General features: G+C 45.1%; 1 protein-coding gene across 1 annotated transcript in view; it reads right to left on the bottom strand.

The window, feature by feature from the left end:
* Window positions 1-12,297: 12,297 nt before the first annotated feature.
* Window positions 12,298-17,053, bottom strand: part of LOC137063706 (ADP-ribosyl cyclase/cyclic ADP-ribose hydrolase 1) — a 258,430-nt gene continuing 253,674 nt past the window's right edge. The window contains exon 7 of the mRNA XM_067434968.1: window positions 12,298-12,394. Coding sequence (XP_067291069.1) covers window positions 12,298-12,394 — 97 coding nt within the window. The remainder of the gene's footprint in view (window positions 12,395-17,053) is intronic.

Below are 17,053 nucleotides of genomic sequence, written 5' to 3'. Positions count from 1 at the left end.
AGTACAGTGCTGCTTCTCTGTAGCCCAAAAGTGTCATGACCAGGGGAATGCGGCACCTGTAGCCCATTTCCTGCACACGCCTGTGCATGGTGGCTCTGGATGTTTTTACTCCAGACCCAGTCCACTGCTTCCGCTGCTTCCGCAGGTCCCCCAAGGTCTGGAATCGGTCCTTCTCCACAATCTTCCTCAGGGTCCGGTCACCTCTTGTCGTTGTGCAGTGTTTTTTGCCACACTTTTTCCTTCCCACAAACTTCCCACTGAGGTGCCTTGATACAGCACTCTGGGAACAGCCTATTCGTTCAGAAATTTGTTTCTGTGTCTTACCCTCTCGCTTGAGTGTGTCAATGATGGCCTTCCCATGATTGCAGTTTTTGAGTAATGAACCACACTGGGAGTTTTTAAAAGCCTCTGGAATCTTTTACAGGTGTTTAGAGTTAATTAGTTGATTCCGATGATTAGTTTAATAGCTCGTTTAGAGAACCTTTTCATGATATGCTAATTTTTTGAGACAGGAATTTGGGGTTTTCATGAGCTGTATGCCAAAATCATCAGTATTAAAATAATAAAAGACCTGAAATATTTCAGTTGGTGTACAATGAATCTAAAATATATGAAAGTTTAATTTTTATCATTACATTATGGAAAATAATGAACTTTATCACAGTATGCAATTTTTTGAGAAGGACCTGAATGCATAGGATTACATGTGATCACTTGTTTTACTGCATCTTACTCGCATGTATTTTGATGAGATTCAGTGCTCATTCAGAAGATGCGTCATAGCTCCCCCTAGCGTCTGCCAGTAAAAGCACGGAAACTCTGAAAATTATGTTTATAGCCAGTAAGCGTTTTCTCACAAATAACGGAAAATTCAGTGTTTGGCGGGGAAAGAATTAAGTGGCAGCAAGGAAGCACCTGCCCGACTACAGTCATCTTGAGACTCACAGCACTTATTTTTATTTTATTTTATTTTGCATCACAGCACTTAAATTTATTACAGCTGGGGCACAGTTTTGCCATTTCTGTAGGGGAGGAACAGCACTATCCATTATCTAATTGATGAATAATGAAATAAATGTTTAGTGTAGGCCTATGTGTAGGCCTATGTACATTAGAAGAGGTTGTTAAAACATCTTTGACTGGTTGCCCATCTGGGATTCTTCATACTCTGCAGAATTGTCAGTGTCCTGTTTAGAAAAGATACAAGAAGAAAGTTAATATTAGCTATTATGTTAATTGTATATAATTGCATTACCATCGATATCATGTATACGTTTCATAGAGTAAATGAGAATACAGAGGTAACACAGAACTTTTTTTTGTATGTGCTTCATGAGCCAGCCACCCGTTTTTCCATATACCCCAGCCCATATATAGCAGGGTTGTGCACAATTCAGAATTGAGAATGACTCCCAAATTCCAATTCAATTCTTGAATTGGTGTCAAAAACAGGATATAGCATTACAAATCGGATTTGAATTAAAGAAGCTGTCACCTTACACACAAGGGAAAATGGTGCAGATAAATGAAGATTTATTTACAAAAAGAAACAAATACAAAACAAAACCCACAAGGGGGCAAAACACATAAACTAGAAATAACAGAACACAGCTTAAACATACCAGAAAGGAATCACGGGGAAGAAGGGAGATGTAGACATGAAAAGGATCCGACACAGACTGACAAACACAAGGAGCTTATTTATAAGCTTTAGGGAAGAAATCAAGAGGGAACAGGTGGGAGGATTCAAAAACTAATCAGATACAAACAAAAACCCATATGTGCACACAAATGGATTGCATTTATATAGCGCTTTTAACAGACCCTATGGCCATCAAAAGCGCTTTACATTTTGCCTCACATTCACCCATTCATACACCGACGGCGATGTCAGCCATGTAAGGTACCATCCAGCTCGTCGGGAGAACTGGGGTTAGGTGTCTTGCTCATTGGACACCTCGACACTTGGTCAGGTGGAACCGGGGATTGAACCACCAACCTTTCGGTTTGTAGACAACCTACATGAACCACTGAGCCACTGCCACCCCGAGCAGGGGACAGGACAGGCATGTGACATTACCCCCTCCTTAAGGAGCGGCTACCAGACGCTCCACTAGGGACGGGAGGGACAGACCAGGGAGTGGCAGACCAGGGTGGGACGGGAGGGACAGACCAGGTTGGGACGGGAGGGACAGACCAGGGCGGGACGGGAGGGACGAACCAGGCGGGACGGGAGGGACAGACCAGGGCGGGGACGGGAGGGACAGACCAAGGGGGGACAGTCAGAGCAGGGCACCGGGTCGGCACGGTCAGAGCTGGTTCGGCGCAGGCAGAGCAGGGCGCTGGGTTGGCGCGGTCAGAGCTAGGCGCCGGCACAGTGACCACCGGAACACGATCCACCATGTTGATCTGTAATTACAGCTTTGTCCCCGTTATGATGAAATCACAGGACCGGATACCAGTTGCCATGTCAAAAAGCTCTTTATTGTCATATGTATCAGGCATAGGAGAGAAACTTGTTGTCGTCGTGCCAGCTGTATGTTTCTCTGTTTCTCTGGTGCAGTGCATTTACACTGAGCATTATATACCACAAAAGGATTTGCAATTCCTTACAAAATAGCAAAAATTGCATCCTATGGTTAAAATAGAATGTATACTTCATGCGTACACATGTGTTTCACAATCCACTTTCCATATAAAGAATATTTCCATCAGTCGATGATACGTCACTTATGCCATGTGTTACATGTATGCATTCCTGTATGGGCAAAATTATCTCTTCCTCTCCTGTGTCTGCCATATGATACCAATGTATGTTCATGCAGTATATACATAACTCTCTCATGCACTTAAACTTCACAAACACATTATACCTTTGTCTGCCATATGATACCAAAGTATGTTCATGCAGTATTTCATAACTCTCTTATGCACTTAAACTTCACAAACACATTATACATTCAATTATGAATGATATAATATTTAAATAATATTCAAATAATACATTTCCAGTCCCTCCACCATTGCGAGACCCTCAACCATTGTCTCAATATAACTATATGCTGGCATAAAAACAGAAACAATAAACAAAAGCACGGGGTGTCACAGGCAGTGTTGCTCAGAGTGCACCTGGAAAGACAGCAATAGTCAACACATGTCTCATCGTGGAGGTTGAGAAGCACACAGTTCTCTATGATCCACACAATTTGCTTTATAAAGACTTGCAAGTGAATGAAAAAGCATGGGAGGAGTTGGTGAGCGTGAGCGGCTCTTTGTGCTGATGGTAAGTCATTTTAAAGTGTTTTTGAGAATATTTTGTTGTCTCATGAACGAACTACTAAATATGGATAGGTAAATAGAATATACGCACATTAATATAGCACACATACAGTATAGACATGTAGATAGACTATCATGTGCGTTATTTGGCATTTAAAAAAAACACTTTTTTAGAAAATTTGCTAATTTAGCCTACAATATCATTAAGAAGTTTCCTTTAGTTATTACAGTCATTTATGAATTATATTTAAGAGGTTTATGATGGGTAATGCATGTAAATTTGAAGCCTATCCAATATTTCAAGACAATTTCCTGAAGTTTCTCTTTTTAGCAGTGTGCTTTTCATGGACATATAGTACGATGGCCTTTCTTCTATCAAAAACTTGCACTAAACGAAATAAAAAACATCAGAAACAAGTGAAACGATTTTTTAAAAATAAAATTAGTTTCATGATAAATCTTTGCTTTATTTCCATTTCAAATACATTAAAGAGAAATGCAAACTTATCCAATATAGAGTACTCTGTACACAACTGCGCATGACAACTGCGTGCGACAAACGCTGCCTGTGTGAAAACAAAAAGTGTGCACGCTACTACTGCTTTACACACGCGCTGCTTCGGCGCTGCCTACGCCCTGCTTACGTGTGCAGTGTGAAGCCGCCGTAAGGTAGTGTAACAGTTTAATGATCTACAGCTAAATAGAGAGAGCGCTGGTGATAACTAAACACATATTTAATTACTACAGTAGTGATTTCTTGCTAGAAATGATATCAGAAGTGGAATATGTTGGTAAAAAAAAAACATACATTTACACACAAACTGACCCGCAAACGCAACTTCTGGATGCCATCATTTTTCCCAGCTCAACTGTCACTGAATGGAAAGCACAGGTTAGTGGGATATCAAAGGCAGCGAAGGACACGTATCTCAGGAGACAGAAAGTGAAGCAAACAATAGTTCCCTTTCGAAAGGGAACTCGCGCTGCGTCAGCTGACGCTACGGGGAACGCCTTCAGCGTGACAGGTGTCTGAAATCGCTATCAAATCACAATCCTACTGACCGTCGGCAGCTGGTGATGTCATCACCGTGCGACCAGGAAGTATAAAAAGGCACCGTGCCAACATGACAGCATCCTTTCGTCTTCAGGGACTGTTTTGTCTGGTTCGCTGGAAAGGTTAAGGGAGCGTACAGGAAGTGCGCTGATCCGTGTCCCAGGTTTCTTACGCCTGAGGACACACACACCCTTTGTGTGCTCTGCCTGGGGGAAGAGCACGCGCGGGAGGTTCTCGAGGGGGCCTCCTGTGCGAACTGCGAGCGTTTTCCGTTGAGGACGCTCCGCTCTCGCCTGGCCTTCTTCTCGAGGGAAGAAGAGCCAGCATCTGGGAGCGGTCCCGCTCAAGCTGAGGCTGAGCGGCGCCGTCTGTCCTGGGGCTCCCAGATGGACCTGGCTCATCGTCTGGAGAGTACAGTTCTCGCGGATGATCAGCCAGGTCGCGAGAGCAGGCTGACGGAGGAGGAGTCGGTTGGAGACTCCTCCTCGTCGTCAGCCCATGCTCTTCCGGTCGATCAGAGGATGGCTGTGGATGAGGGGGAAAATGAAGCTGAGGCTGAATCCTCCCAGCCATCCTGCCCCGTGTATGGGGAGCTGTATGATGTAATGGGGCGCACGGCGCTGAGACTTCAGCTGCCGTGGCAGAGAGCAAGGGGAGAGGCCGCCCGCCCAGACAGATTGGCCGATCGGTTTCTCCCCGACCATAGCCGCCCAGCTCCCGGGAGCCTTCCATTCTTCCCCGACCTTCACGAGCAGGTCGTGGGGGCATGGAAGAAACCCTACTCGGCGCGAATCCATCGGCATCAGCGGTTTAACTTCGCTGATGTCGAGGGATTGGCCGAGGTAGGGTATGTGTCGATGCCGCCCATCGACGAGACGTTCGCGAACTATCTCGCGTCTGGGCGGCCATCGACACTAAGAGCTCCTGCCCTGCCGTCTAAACCATTAAAGACGACCTCGCGTCTTAACGGCAGGGCATACACGTCGGCGGGTCAGGCGGCGGCGGCCTTGCACACAACGGCAGTGTTGCAGGCCTATCAGGCCGATCTGCTGAGGGACCTCGATCAGGGGGAGGGCCTACCCCCTGATGCGATGGCTGAGTTGCGCCGCACCACGGATCTCTCTCTCCGGGCGGCCAAACACACAGCAGTCGCCATCGGACGGTCGATGGCGGCTATGGTCGCCACGGAGAGGCATCTGTGGCTGAACCTGGCGGACATCGGGGGGAAAGAAAAGGCTTTTCTCCTTGATGCCCCGGTCTCGCCCTCTGAGCTTTTCGGCACCTCCGTCGAGGCGGTGGTGGGAAAGTTCAGAGAGGCGAGGGCGCGCTCAGCGGCATATAGAACGTGTATTCCGCTGAGGTCCGGGGCGGCGCCCAGGCAGGAGGGTGTCCCTGGCCCTTCGAGGTCCGAGGATCATCGATTGGGCCAACGCAGCAGCGTAGCCTCTCGGGCGCCCCCTCCGTGGAGGAGTAGGACGCAGAAGAGGCGGGACACCCGCAACAGGAGGAGGGACATCGGGGAGAAGAGCCGCTTCCAGCGCCGGAAGCGGGGTGGTGAGTCTCCGCCCCCGAGGGCGCGGAAGTGATGTGAATGTGTCCCCTCCTTTGTTTTTCTGTTGTGTTTCTTTTCTCTCCCCGGGCGCGCTTCACACCAGGCCGCGCGGGCCGATGATGAGCGGATGTGAGACTCTGACGGCCTGCCAGGCCGGTGTGTGCTCTGCCCGCACACAGTGCATCGTCTCTGGGAATAGCGGGATTTCGCGGCCGCCTCCAAAATCGGCCTTGCTTGAGAATGAAGCGCCCCACCCTCAGGTTAGTGCGCCGAAGCATGCATGTTACATGAAGCAATGAGGCACGGAAGACAGCGGGTGAGTCCCCTTTTAGGGCAAACATTCTTCTTTTTAATGCCGTATGTTTGGACTCTATGCTTCCCTGAGGGATATTTTGTCTACAAAAGATGAAGAAAAGTGCAACAGTGGGCCTGTAGTTCCCCGGTAAAGGTGGCTAGAACGATGTTTTGTATAAACACAGTGTGTTTATGTAGGCTGTACGTTTGCTAGTGTAGCAACAGTAGTTTATAAGGCTGTTTCTCTTCTGGATATGTGTAATATGAGCAGTTGAGGCGATATAAACTGACGTATGTTCTCCTGGCGAACGTTTTTAGCTGTAGCCACCTCTGGGTAGCGTTGGCACCTCTGCTAGTGAAATATCTAGATGAATTTGTGAGGTTAGGCTAGCGCATGAACTACAGTAAGGTCTGTCCCAGCCCTGTTTAGGGCCGTTGTGTGTGGGATTATCAGACCGATTCTAGTGCATCAGGTTGGCCTAGGCTGTTGATGGGATGACGGTGGCGTCTCGCGGTGGCATATCGCCCTGGCAGTTGCCCCGGGCTCCTGTCGGTGGTCCCTTAGGAGCTTTATATCCCTACCCGGCCTCCCCGCAGTAGGGTCGTCCGGCCAATGCCCACCCCCCTTCTGCATTTGGGGGTTATTATTAATGCATAAAGGTGTTTAGCAGAATGAATCGCGACTCAGCCAGTGGTCGTGGGGACGGGGTAGGCGTCTCTTCGCGGTGCGCAGTTAGTCTGGTTTTGCTAGCCCCGCCCCCCAGAGCTAGTGCGGCCGCCACTTCTGGGCGGCCCCCCGGCTTGGTTCAGGAAATGGCCGGTTATGTGTGTGTGTGTTCAATATCTTTCACTTTTTGCTCTGTGTCTTCTGCTTCACCTTTTAGGCTCGGGTCGAGCTGTACTTCGCAACCATCTGAAAGCATCGGTTGGTAGGATGCTCCCCTGGAGTCGAAACACTGTCACGGCTGATGCCCTTGCGCGGACGGCGGACCGCTGGACGACCAGACGGCCGCCCTGGAGGCAGGTGGCGTAAGTTGTACTCCCCTCGCTTTAGAGGGTTCAAGGCGCTTTATGCTGAGTGCACTGCTGTGGGCATTGTGTTTTAGGTCCACGCTGGTAGGCGCTGCCTGAGAGACTGTGCCGTCGCAGAAGGCTGCTATGGGCCGCTGGGGCGGACCGACTATAGAAGGCTGGCTGGCGGGAGACGCCAGCCGAGGCAGTCCGGGCAGTTAACTCTGGGTCAGGTGGTAGGCCTCAGTAGGCCTCCCTGCGGGTGAGTTCATCGTGGCCCATGTGAGCGGGGAGGGTTCTCCCCCAACGATGTCGGCTGCAGTAGAAACCTCGCATAAGTAGGCCCCTAATGGCCTGCCTGGGGATGAGTCCCCAGGTAGTGACTGGATACCCAGTCCTCATCAGCCAGCAGACAGCCACTGTCAGCCCGACTTTAAGGGCTCGCTGAGTTTCAGCACGCCTCACATGGCGTCCCCTGAGGGGGTGACCTAGGGTTCCGACCATTGGTTGACAGGATCTAGGCCGCTTGAGGCCGCCTGTAGGGTGAGCCCCGGTTCCCAGGTCTTGCAACAGTGTGCGCGGGTGCTAGCCAGGCGGCTAGCATAGTCTGCTATCAGGGACGGCCCGCTTCAGGCCGTCCTATGGTCGTTTCCCGGCCCTGCGGGGTTTCCGGTGGGATTTGCCATCGGATAAGCACTGTATGTCACCAATCTAATAGGGAACTGCCATTCGGCAATAGGCCTCTCCGGGCCGCCCTAAAAAGACCGGACTGTACGTAGGCATCAGACAGGCCTCCCTGGAGGCAAGCCCCGGGAACACAACAGCTCCCAACAGTTTGCACGTTGGCTGGCAGGAAGTAGGCCGCTCTAGGCCGCCTGAGGGTGAGCCCCCGAGCTGGGACGCTCAGTAGGCCAGTGTATCATGCTGTCAGGCCTCTCTGGGCCTTTTTTGGGAGGGATTCCCGGACCAGGTCTCGGTGACAAGCTAGCTATTAGCATGGGTGGCTTCTGGCGCTATAGCCTCATGAGCCCCCTGAGGAACCAGTAAAGCCACCGGCCTGCAGGCCGCCTGAGGGTGAGCCCGAGCTGGGACGCTCGTTAGGCCAGTGTATTATGCTGTCAGGCCTCTTTGGGCCTTTTTGGGAGAGGATTCCCGGACCAAGGTCTCGGGGACAAGCTAGCCATTCGCGTGGGTGGCTTCTGGCGGTGTAGCCTCATGAGCTCCCTGAGGAACCAGTAAAGCCACCTTCCTGCGGCTCTTAACAGCTAACAGCAAACAGCTAACACTAATGGTGCTGGGTGGAGGCGCCTCATGGCCTCCCTGGAGGGGAAACGGTTCCCCTAAGCGGGAACGTAGAACTGGCTTTGGGCTGACAGCTAGCGGCTGCCTGCCGTTGGGTCCCGGCCTGGGCCGGTATAACTCAGTGGCGGGCTCGTGCCCTAGCACAACGAGACTCCGTTTCTGCTGCGCAGTCCCTTCAGGACAGGGACTGGCTAGCCTACAGCATGGGTTACCTACCAAGCTGGCTTAAGAGCTCCCCTCATTGAGGGTTGTCTGCGAGCTTACGGCCGCTTGAGTCTGATCAGACGGGCAGGCCCCCCTCGGGGCCTCCCGGGCAGATCAGTCCATAGGCCTTTTTTAGGCCTCCTGAGCACCCCTGTAATAAATGTGCTCAGTAGATCCTAGGATCGAGCAGAAGAGACTCCCCTCGTTGGCAAGGGTAAGAAGCACTAAGCTGAGTACTGCTCTCCAGGATTCCCGTCTCCGAGTTCCGGTCTGAGGAGGACATTGCCAGTTTGCAGTCCCTCAGTCTGGATGCTCATAAGTAGAGCGATGTCCGGAGGCTCTGTTTTGACAGACAGGGTTGGCCAAGCTGGGGTGTCCCACAGAAGTGATGCCAGGTGAGGCCTCCCTGGTGGCATTCGGTGAAGGGTTTCCCGAATTAGTGACGGCTGGTGGCGCCCTCGGGTCCCCTAGCCACATTCCCTTAAGGGACTCCTTCCTTCGAAAGTAGTAGGTCCCAGGCCCTCGAGCAAGCCGAGAGTAGGAAACCTCAGTTAAAACTTGTTTAGGTTCTCTCTTAGGCATATAGCTTGGGCTATGATCGTAGGGAATGATGTCACTGGCAGCCTGTGTGGCTAGAGGGGGAGTGGTTCAGACTTTCCGCGAACACTCGTCCAGGCAGTTCTCACTGCCAGTAAGGGGCGTGCACTCCCCTCAGCATGGCGGCGTGGGTATATCGTTCCCCGTAGCGTCAGCTGACGCAGCGCGAGTTCCCTTTCGAAAGGGAACGTCCCCGGTTACGTATGTAACCTTAGTTCCCTGAGAACAGGGAACGAGACGCTGCGTCACATGGCCATGCTTCAAGGTGTGCCTGCCCACAGTCCCTTCAGACAAAGCGGATGCTGTCATGTTGGCACGGTGCCTTTTTATACTTCCTGGTCGCACGGTGATGACATCACCAGCTGCCGACGGTCAGTAGGATTTTGATTTGATAGCGATTTCAGACACTTGTCACGCTGAAGGCGTTCCCCGTAGCGTCAGCTGACGCAGCGCGAGTTCCCTGTTCTCAGGTGTAACTAAGGTTACATACGTAACCGGGGACGATTCGGACGTGGCTCGATGCCTTCCTGCCTTGAAATTTGTCCTCCGAAGGCAGCATTTTGCAGGTTTCGGACGCAGCCAATGACAGGAGTAAAATGGCCATACTGACAAAACCCACATGTGCACACAAGACAGGACAGGCATGTGACAGAAGCAAAATAAAATAAAAAAAATGTATATACTTGTCCATCTTGCCATAGCAGTTTCCTCTGCACCTGTTGAGAGAATCTTTAGTGTTGCAGGAAAGATCTTCAGACCAGAACGGTGCAGAATCAATGATAAACATTTGAAGAGCTATTGAGAATTAGATGCATCAGTGTTGCTCAGTGAGATTTGCATTGGAATTAATGATAACTGCATTTACAACAACTTTGTGTTATTTGATTACTTTGAAATGAAAATAACATTGGAGCAAAACTAATGAACTAACAAAACTATTGAGGGGGTCATTTATTTTCATTGATCATGATATTTTAGAACTTACTGTATGCAGGGTTGAGGAGTGACACTAAAAAATAATCATGGGTCCTGTAATTTTCACACAAAAAATAAGATGGAAATTAAAAAAACTGTATATTTTATATATTATTTATAATAAAATTGTGGTTCAGTGTTGTATAGAAATAAATCCAATAGATGCAATTTCCTAATTTTTTTAAGGAAATGTAAGCAATTTTGAGGCTTGAATTGAGGAACCGATTAAGCTGACAAAATTAGGTAAAATAAGGTTACTTGTTTATTTTAAGAGAATTTGCTCAGTTTGTGCAGTTTTATTTACAGTAGAGATGATTTGCATTGGCTGGAAATGGAGAGTAATGTTGAAGTTGAACATGTTGTTTAATGTGTTTTTGATTGAAGGGAATCATCTGTTTATGTATAATGTTAATTTATGTTTGACATTTGAAAGAATTTCTTTTATGTTGAAGTTTTGACCGTTACCATTGTGCAGAAGAGTAGAGCTTATGGTTAGGTAACTTGCCAATACTTGGTGCAAGTATTATTATTATAATTATTATTATAAAGAAGAATGTTGCTTTGTTCAATGAGCAATAACTTTGCTAATGCTAGTGCAATAAGTTTGTTTCTACTTGTGCCAGCATCAAACAGACTTAATTGAATAACATAAATGAAAGTGAAATATAAACAGGTAATTTCCATTTACTTTAATTTATGATTTTTTTTCAAAGTCAGCTTAAATTAAAAAAGTACATTCCACTAATAATATTTAATTCATCATAATACTACTATGTAGATACGTGTAATTAAATTGTGTTATTAAATTTAATATAAAAAAATAATGTAATTGTTGTATTACTGAGGTAAAATGTGTAATTTAATTAGTTACTAATCATATTAAAAGGAAATTGCTTTGCATTGATAAAGTAATCCAAACCACATTTATAATGAGTAATTTATAATAGTAAGCAATTACATTTCCAAAGTAACCGCCCTAACACTAAATGTATGTGAGATTCAACACATTCTTTCTGTTGTGTGACTGTGTGGAATTTCTTTGAATTGTCATGAATTCAAAAATTCCACTTCCTGTCATTCCAATTCCAATTCAACTTTCTGTGGGGCGGAGTCAATTCAATTCAAATTCCAATTCATGAATTGAATGAAGGCCAATTCTGAAATTCTGAATTTTGCACAAGCCTTTTACGTAGCACATCTTGTTGGGAAATACCATCAGGATTTGCTGTGAGGCAGGATGACTAACCCACAACCCTACCACTAATCCTAAAACAATGCAAATTCCACAAATGCAAAGGCCACATTTTCAGGGCACCAGCCTTGTGTTTCCAATGAACCCAACATGTGTTTGTTTACATCTTTGTTTATGTAACATGTTTAGGGAAAAAAAACCTTGCCATGTCACAGTGTTTGTGTGTTTTTTTTTTGGCATGTGTGCAAGTTTTGTTTGGCATAATTTTTAATAGAGCATTAAGTCATGAACTGCAATCTGAGTTGGCCTGTTGTGACAAGGGATTTAGATCAGTTTATCAAACTCACCATTCAGATTAATAACCTCATCAGGTCACGAAGCTCAAACATCTTAACCTCTTAAACATCTTAAGAGGACACCCTTAACATTTGTAAGACACTTAAGTGTGGAGACGACAGCATAAAGCCACACATACCAATCTTCTGCTTTTCTTCCGCTGCATAAGATTAAGTAGTCCAGCTACGCATGTTGTAGATAAGACAACAACAGGTATTGCAAAACCCTCCATGTTGTGTTTTTTGGTGTATACCTACCAACAAAATGTCATTGCCATAGAAACCATTGCAGATATTCCAGAAAATTAAAGAATAGCATGGGACACACAAATCAGATTCTGAACAGTTGTGATATACATGTGGTCAGTCAGCAATCTTAGATCAGATTACAATCAGATTTGGCATGACAGTGTGAATGTAGCCCTAGACCTCTGAGATGATCAGGAGCCACAATTTGGTTCAACAATTATTAACAATTGTATTAAATATTTTGAAAAATAAATCAAACATACAAGTCATTGTCTGTGCAGGTCCAGTGGAACCCTCGTTTTTTTAAAACATCAATAAGTCCCGGGATGGATCCCTTAGTGCAAGACTCCCTAGATAGACAAAAAGAGAAGAATGGGTATAGATTAGTGTCATATATGACTATACAATGTCCATTATTCTTCGCTTGGTCTTCTTTGCACATTTGTAATTTAATTGCACCATTCACACACCAATTCTATCATTGGAGGTCACAAGGTAACTGTGCTTTACTTTACTTCACTACTTTACTTCTCCGTTTTTAGTGTATTTCTGTGGCAGAATTACAGCGCCAAACACTGGCCTGGCATGCAAACTACATCGTTTTTAGTCGGTTTCAGTGCTCTTGTGTGGACGCTGATATTTCTTGAAACGAGAAAAAAAGATCGGATTGGGAAAGCTCTGGCTTCGTGTGGACGGGGCCGTAGAAAGATGGAGAGGAAACAGGGAGGAGAGGCACCTAATTTAATTTGAAAAATATTTTTATAATGTATTATAACATAAAAAAAGTATAGGCTACTAATAATAACAGTAGGTATGGCTTGAATGTATTTTGTTATAAATATGTCGCTATATTGCAGCGCTCCCTTAGTGCTTTCTTGTGTACCAACTCCCAATCATAAGCCCTATTCGGACGGGATTAGATTAAACTGGGGACGTGGGGGTAAAGTAATTTTACCTCAGGACGTCTGTAATATTAATGACCAATTCGCACGGGATAAGACATCTCAGTAAAACTAGCAAAAGTGGGAGGAGTAACTCGCTTTATGCCCCACAGTAAGCTCCGTGTCGTCATGTGCGTATGACGTTGCTGTTATCACATGAGCAAACACAACATTAAAGCCAGTCTGAACTCCGTCTCAGGCTATATATGTGTTTTTAATAAACAGTTAGGTACAGTCTAACGATTCTGATTGGATTGTGTTGGTAATAGACACTTTCCTAGAGCTAAAATAAGTGTTGTGCCTCTAATAAGTGCTTTGATCTTAAGAGCTTGGTCTTCTTTTTGCTTTAAATGATATGCAGAAAATACTAGATGTTTGCCAGAGTTGTCCTTCCACCTACAACGTAACCGAATGCTTCAAGCGCCACCAAGTTCGCAAAATGCGTTTTTTTTAAACTTTTAAACAGGAAATTATGGAAAAATTTTACCATGCATTTTTACAGCGGGTCTATTCGAATGGAATTAGTATTACCCGAGGTCATTTTTCCGGACCTTTTTACAGAAGTTAAAAGTCTCTGTAATCTTCACTGACATTAGCCCTATTCGGACTGGATTAGATTAACATGGGGACATGGGGGAAAAGTAATTATTACCAGAGGTTCTCGGTGATTTTAGTCCCGTCCGAATGTGCCATCTCCGTAATCATTACGGACAATAGCCCTATTCGGACTGGATTAGTTTAACATGGGGACGTGGGGGTAAAGTAATTATTACCAGAGGTTCTCGGTGATTTTAGTCCCGTCCGAATGTGCCATCTCGGTAATCATTACGGACAATATCGCAATTCGGACTGGATTAGTTTAACATGGGGACGTGGGGGTAAAGTAATTATTACCAGAGGTTCTCGGTGATTTTAGTCCCGTCCGAATGTGCCATCTCGGTAATCATTACGGACAATGTCAGTAAAGATTACCGAGACTTTTACCTTCTGTAAAAAGGTCTGGAAAAATGACCTTGGGTAATACTAATCCCGTTCGAATAGACCTGCTGTAAAAATGTATGGTCATTTCCTGTTTAAAAGTTTTTAAAAAGCGCATTTTGCGACCTTGGAGGCGCTTGAAGCATTCGGTTGCGTTGTAGGTGGTGGGACAAATCTGTGGAAAATGTCCAGTATTTTCCGCATATCATTTAAAGCAAAGGGAAGATCAAAAGCACAAGTGGCACAACACATTAGACACATTAGAGGCACAACACATTTAAGCTCTAGGAAAGTGTCTATTACCAACATAATCCAATCAGAACCGTTAGACTGGACCTAACTGTTTATTAAAACACACATATATATATTGGAGACGGAGTTCAGACTGGCGCTCAGGTTGTGTGTTTGCTCACGTTATAATGGTAACGTCATACGCACATGACGTCAAGGAGGTGCGTAAAGCGAGTTACTCCTCCCACTTCTGCTAGTTTTACTAAGATGTCTTATCCCGTGCGAATTGGCCATTAATATTACAGACGTCCTGAGGTAAAATGACTTTACCCCCATGTCCCCATGTTAATCTAATCCCGTCCGAATAGGGCTAAAGTCAGTGAAGATCACCGAGACTCTTACCTTCTGTAAAAAGGTCTGGAAAAATGACCTCGGGTAATACTAATCCCGTTCGAATAGACCTGCTGTAAAAATGTATGGTAAAATTCTGTCATTTCCTGTTTAAAAGTTAAAAAAAGCGCATTTTGCAAACTTTTATGATACAAAAAAGTTGCATTGTAGGTGTTGGGACAAATCTGTGGAAAATGTCCGGTATTTTCCGCATATCATTTAAAGCAAAAAGAAGATCAAAAGCACTTATTAGAGGCACAACACATTTTAGCTCTAGGAAAGTGTCTATTACCAACATAATCCAATCAGAATCGTTAGACTGGACCTAACTGTTTATTAAAACACACATATATATTGGAGACAGAGTTCAGACTGGCGCTCAGGTTGTGTGTTTGCTCAGCTCACGTTATAACGGTAACGTCATACGCACATGACGTCAAGGAGGTGCATAAAGCGAGTTACTCCTCCCACTTCTGCTAGTTTTACTGAGATGTCATATCCCATGCGAATTGGCCATTAATATTACAGACGTCCTGAGGTAAAATGACTTTACCGCGACATCCCCATGTTAATCTAATCCCGTACGAATAGGGCTATTGACTGTAAAAAAAAGTGCATATTAATCCTAAATAGTAGCTATGTGACATTAGTAATTTTCAATACTATTTAGGGCAGATTGCACATTGAGATTCAGGGCTTATCTTTTTCACGGTTTGCAGTGTGCATGTTCACCACTGCTCCATATGTGTGCAATAACGCCGACTGGAGTTACCATAATCCTTCACATCACTTTTTCTCTTTTTCCATCTGCAAACCTCTTCTGTTCACAGCCATGTATTGCATTGTATTGCAATTTGAAGAATTTTGTAAAATCCCATCTGTATTTGCTTTTTAAACTCCAAGAGATTTCAATTTAATATGTTGCAGGCTCATTTATAGATAAATTATTGGGCATAAATTATATTGATGATAATAAATGATATAATAACATTGGGCTTGTTTTGGGCCCCCACCCCTTTTCCCCACCCCTCTAGGTATTCTTCATACCTCTAACAGAGAAAAATATTAAACAGATGTCAGAAAATCCCTATAGCCACACATGTTGTATTTGAAACTACTCTTGACTCATATCAATGTTGTTGTGTTAATATTCATTGTATATTATGTATGCAATATTAGGAATATTTTCACTGCTTCAAAAGTCATAAGAAAGCCCTTTCCCTCAAGAAACTGAAGTCATATGCTTTATAGCAGTGGCTTTCAAAGTAGGGATGGGGACCCCTGGGTGCCGTAAGGGGATGCTAGGGGGGCCATGGCAAGCTGGCATGAAAAGTATAGCAAAACAAAATTACTGAATAAGTGTAATAATTAAAGTAAACCAAATTAAACCAAAATGAGCTTAACAATATTCTCATAATGGCCCTAAATTTAGGCTAAAAGGACCCATGTCTATTTGAAAGTTAAACTGTTTCGCAATATGATGTCAATACAATACAGGACTGAAGCTGCTGTGAATTGTTCTAGTGCAATGTGCTGCAGAACTACAAGCATTTTTGTGAAAATGTATATTTTCTGTTTTTTCTGTATTTGCTTAATGTCATTGTATAAAAAGAGGTTTCAAATAAATACAAATCTTAAAGACATACATGATGTGTATAATTTTTATTTTTGTGGTAAGATGACTTGAAATGGCCCGAAACTAAAATGGTAGGACTTTTGACTCGACTTGGGACTTGCCTCATCTTTGACTCGACTTGACTCAGGACTCGAGGGCAAAGACTTGAGACTTACTTGTGACTTGCATAACAATGACTTTGGTCCACCTCTGGTGTGTCCAGAGATAGTGTCAAAAGCATCAGCTATCTGTGATAGCGAGGATTTGGCTTTCCAATGTTTGTATAAAATTATTAATATTACCATTATAATAATTATTATAATAATTATGTATGTTATTATTGTTACAGACACGCCAGGCTCCCACGTCACCGATTCACAGCGGACACTCTCACCTGAGTATTAATCACGCACACCTGCAGCCCATCATCACCCCAATCACCAGCAGCACACACACACACGCACGCACGCACGCACGCAGGCACGCACGCACACACACACACACACACACACACACACACACACACACACACACACACACACACACTGTCCAGTCTTGTTTGTAGTGATGGCCAAATGAGGCTTCCTGAACCACTGAGGCTTTCCAGCCCATTGGTTCACCAAAAGGTTCATTTACCTGAAGCCTCATGAAACAGTGTGCTCCCTAGTGACACCTGCTTGTGCAAAGCAATGCATCGCACACAAATCTATTCATCCTGAGCAACCAAATTATCATAGTGTGGGCACATCCTTTTTCTATTGCCTGTGTATTAATAAAGTATTTTACTCTGCTTGTATTAACCTATGTACACACAACTCACACAAACACACAACTTTGTGTTCAACTATTCAGTA

This window comes from Pseudorasbora parva, chromosome 24, assembly GCF_024679245.1.
Source record: "Pseudorasbora parva isolate DD20220531a chromosome 24, ASM2467924v1, whole genome shotgun sequence".
NCBI lineage: Eukaryota > Metazoa > Chordata > Actinopteri > Cypriniformes > Gobionidae > Pseudorasbora > Pseudorasbora parva.
This window is presented reverse-complemented; position numbering and strand designations above follow the sequence as displayed.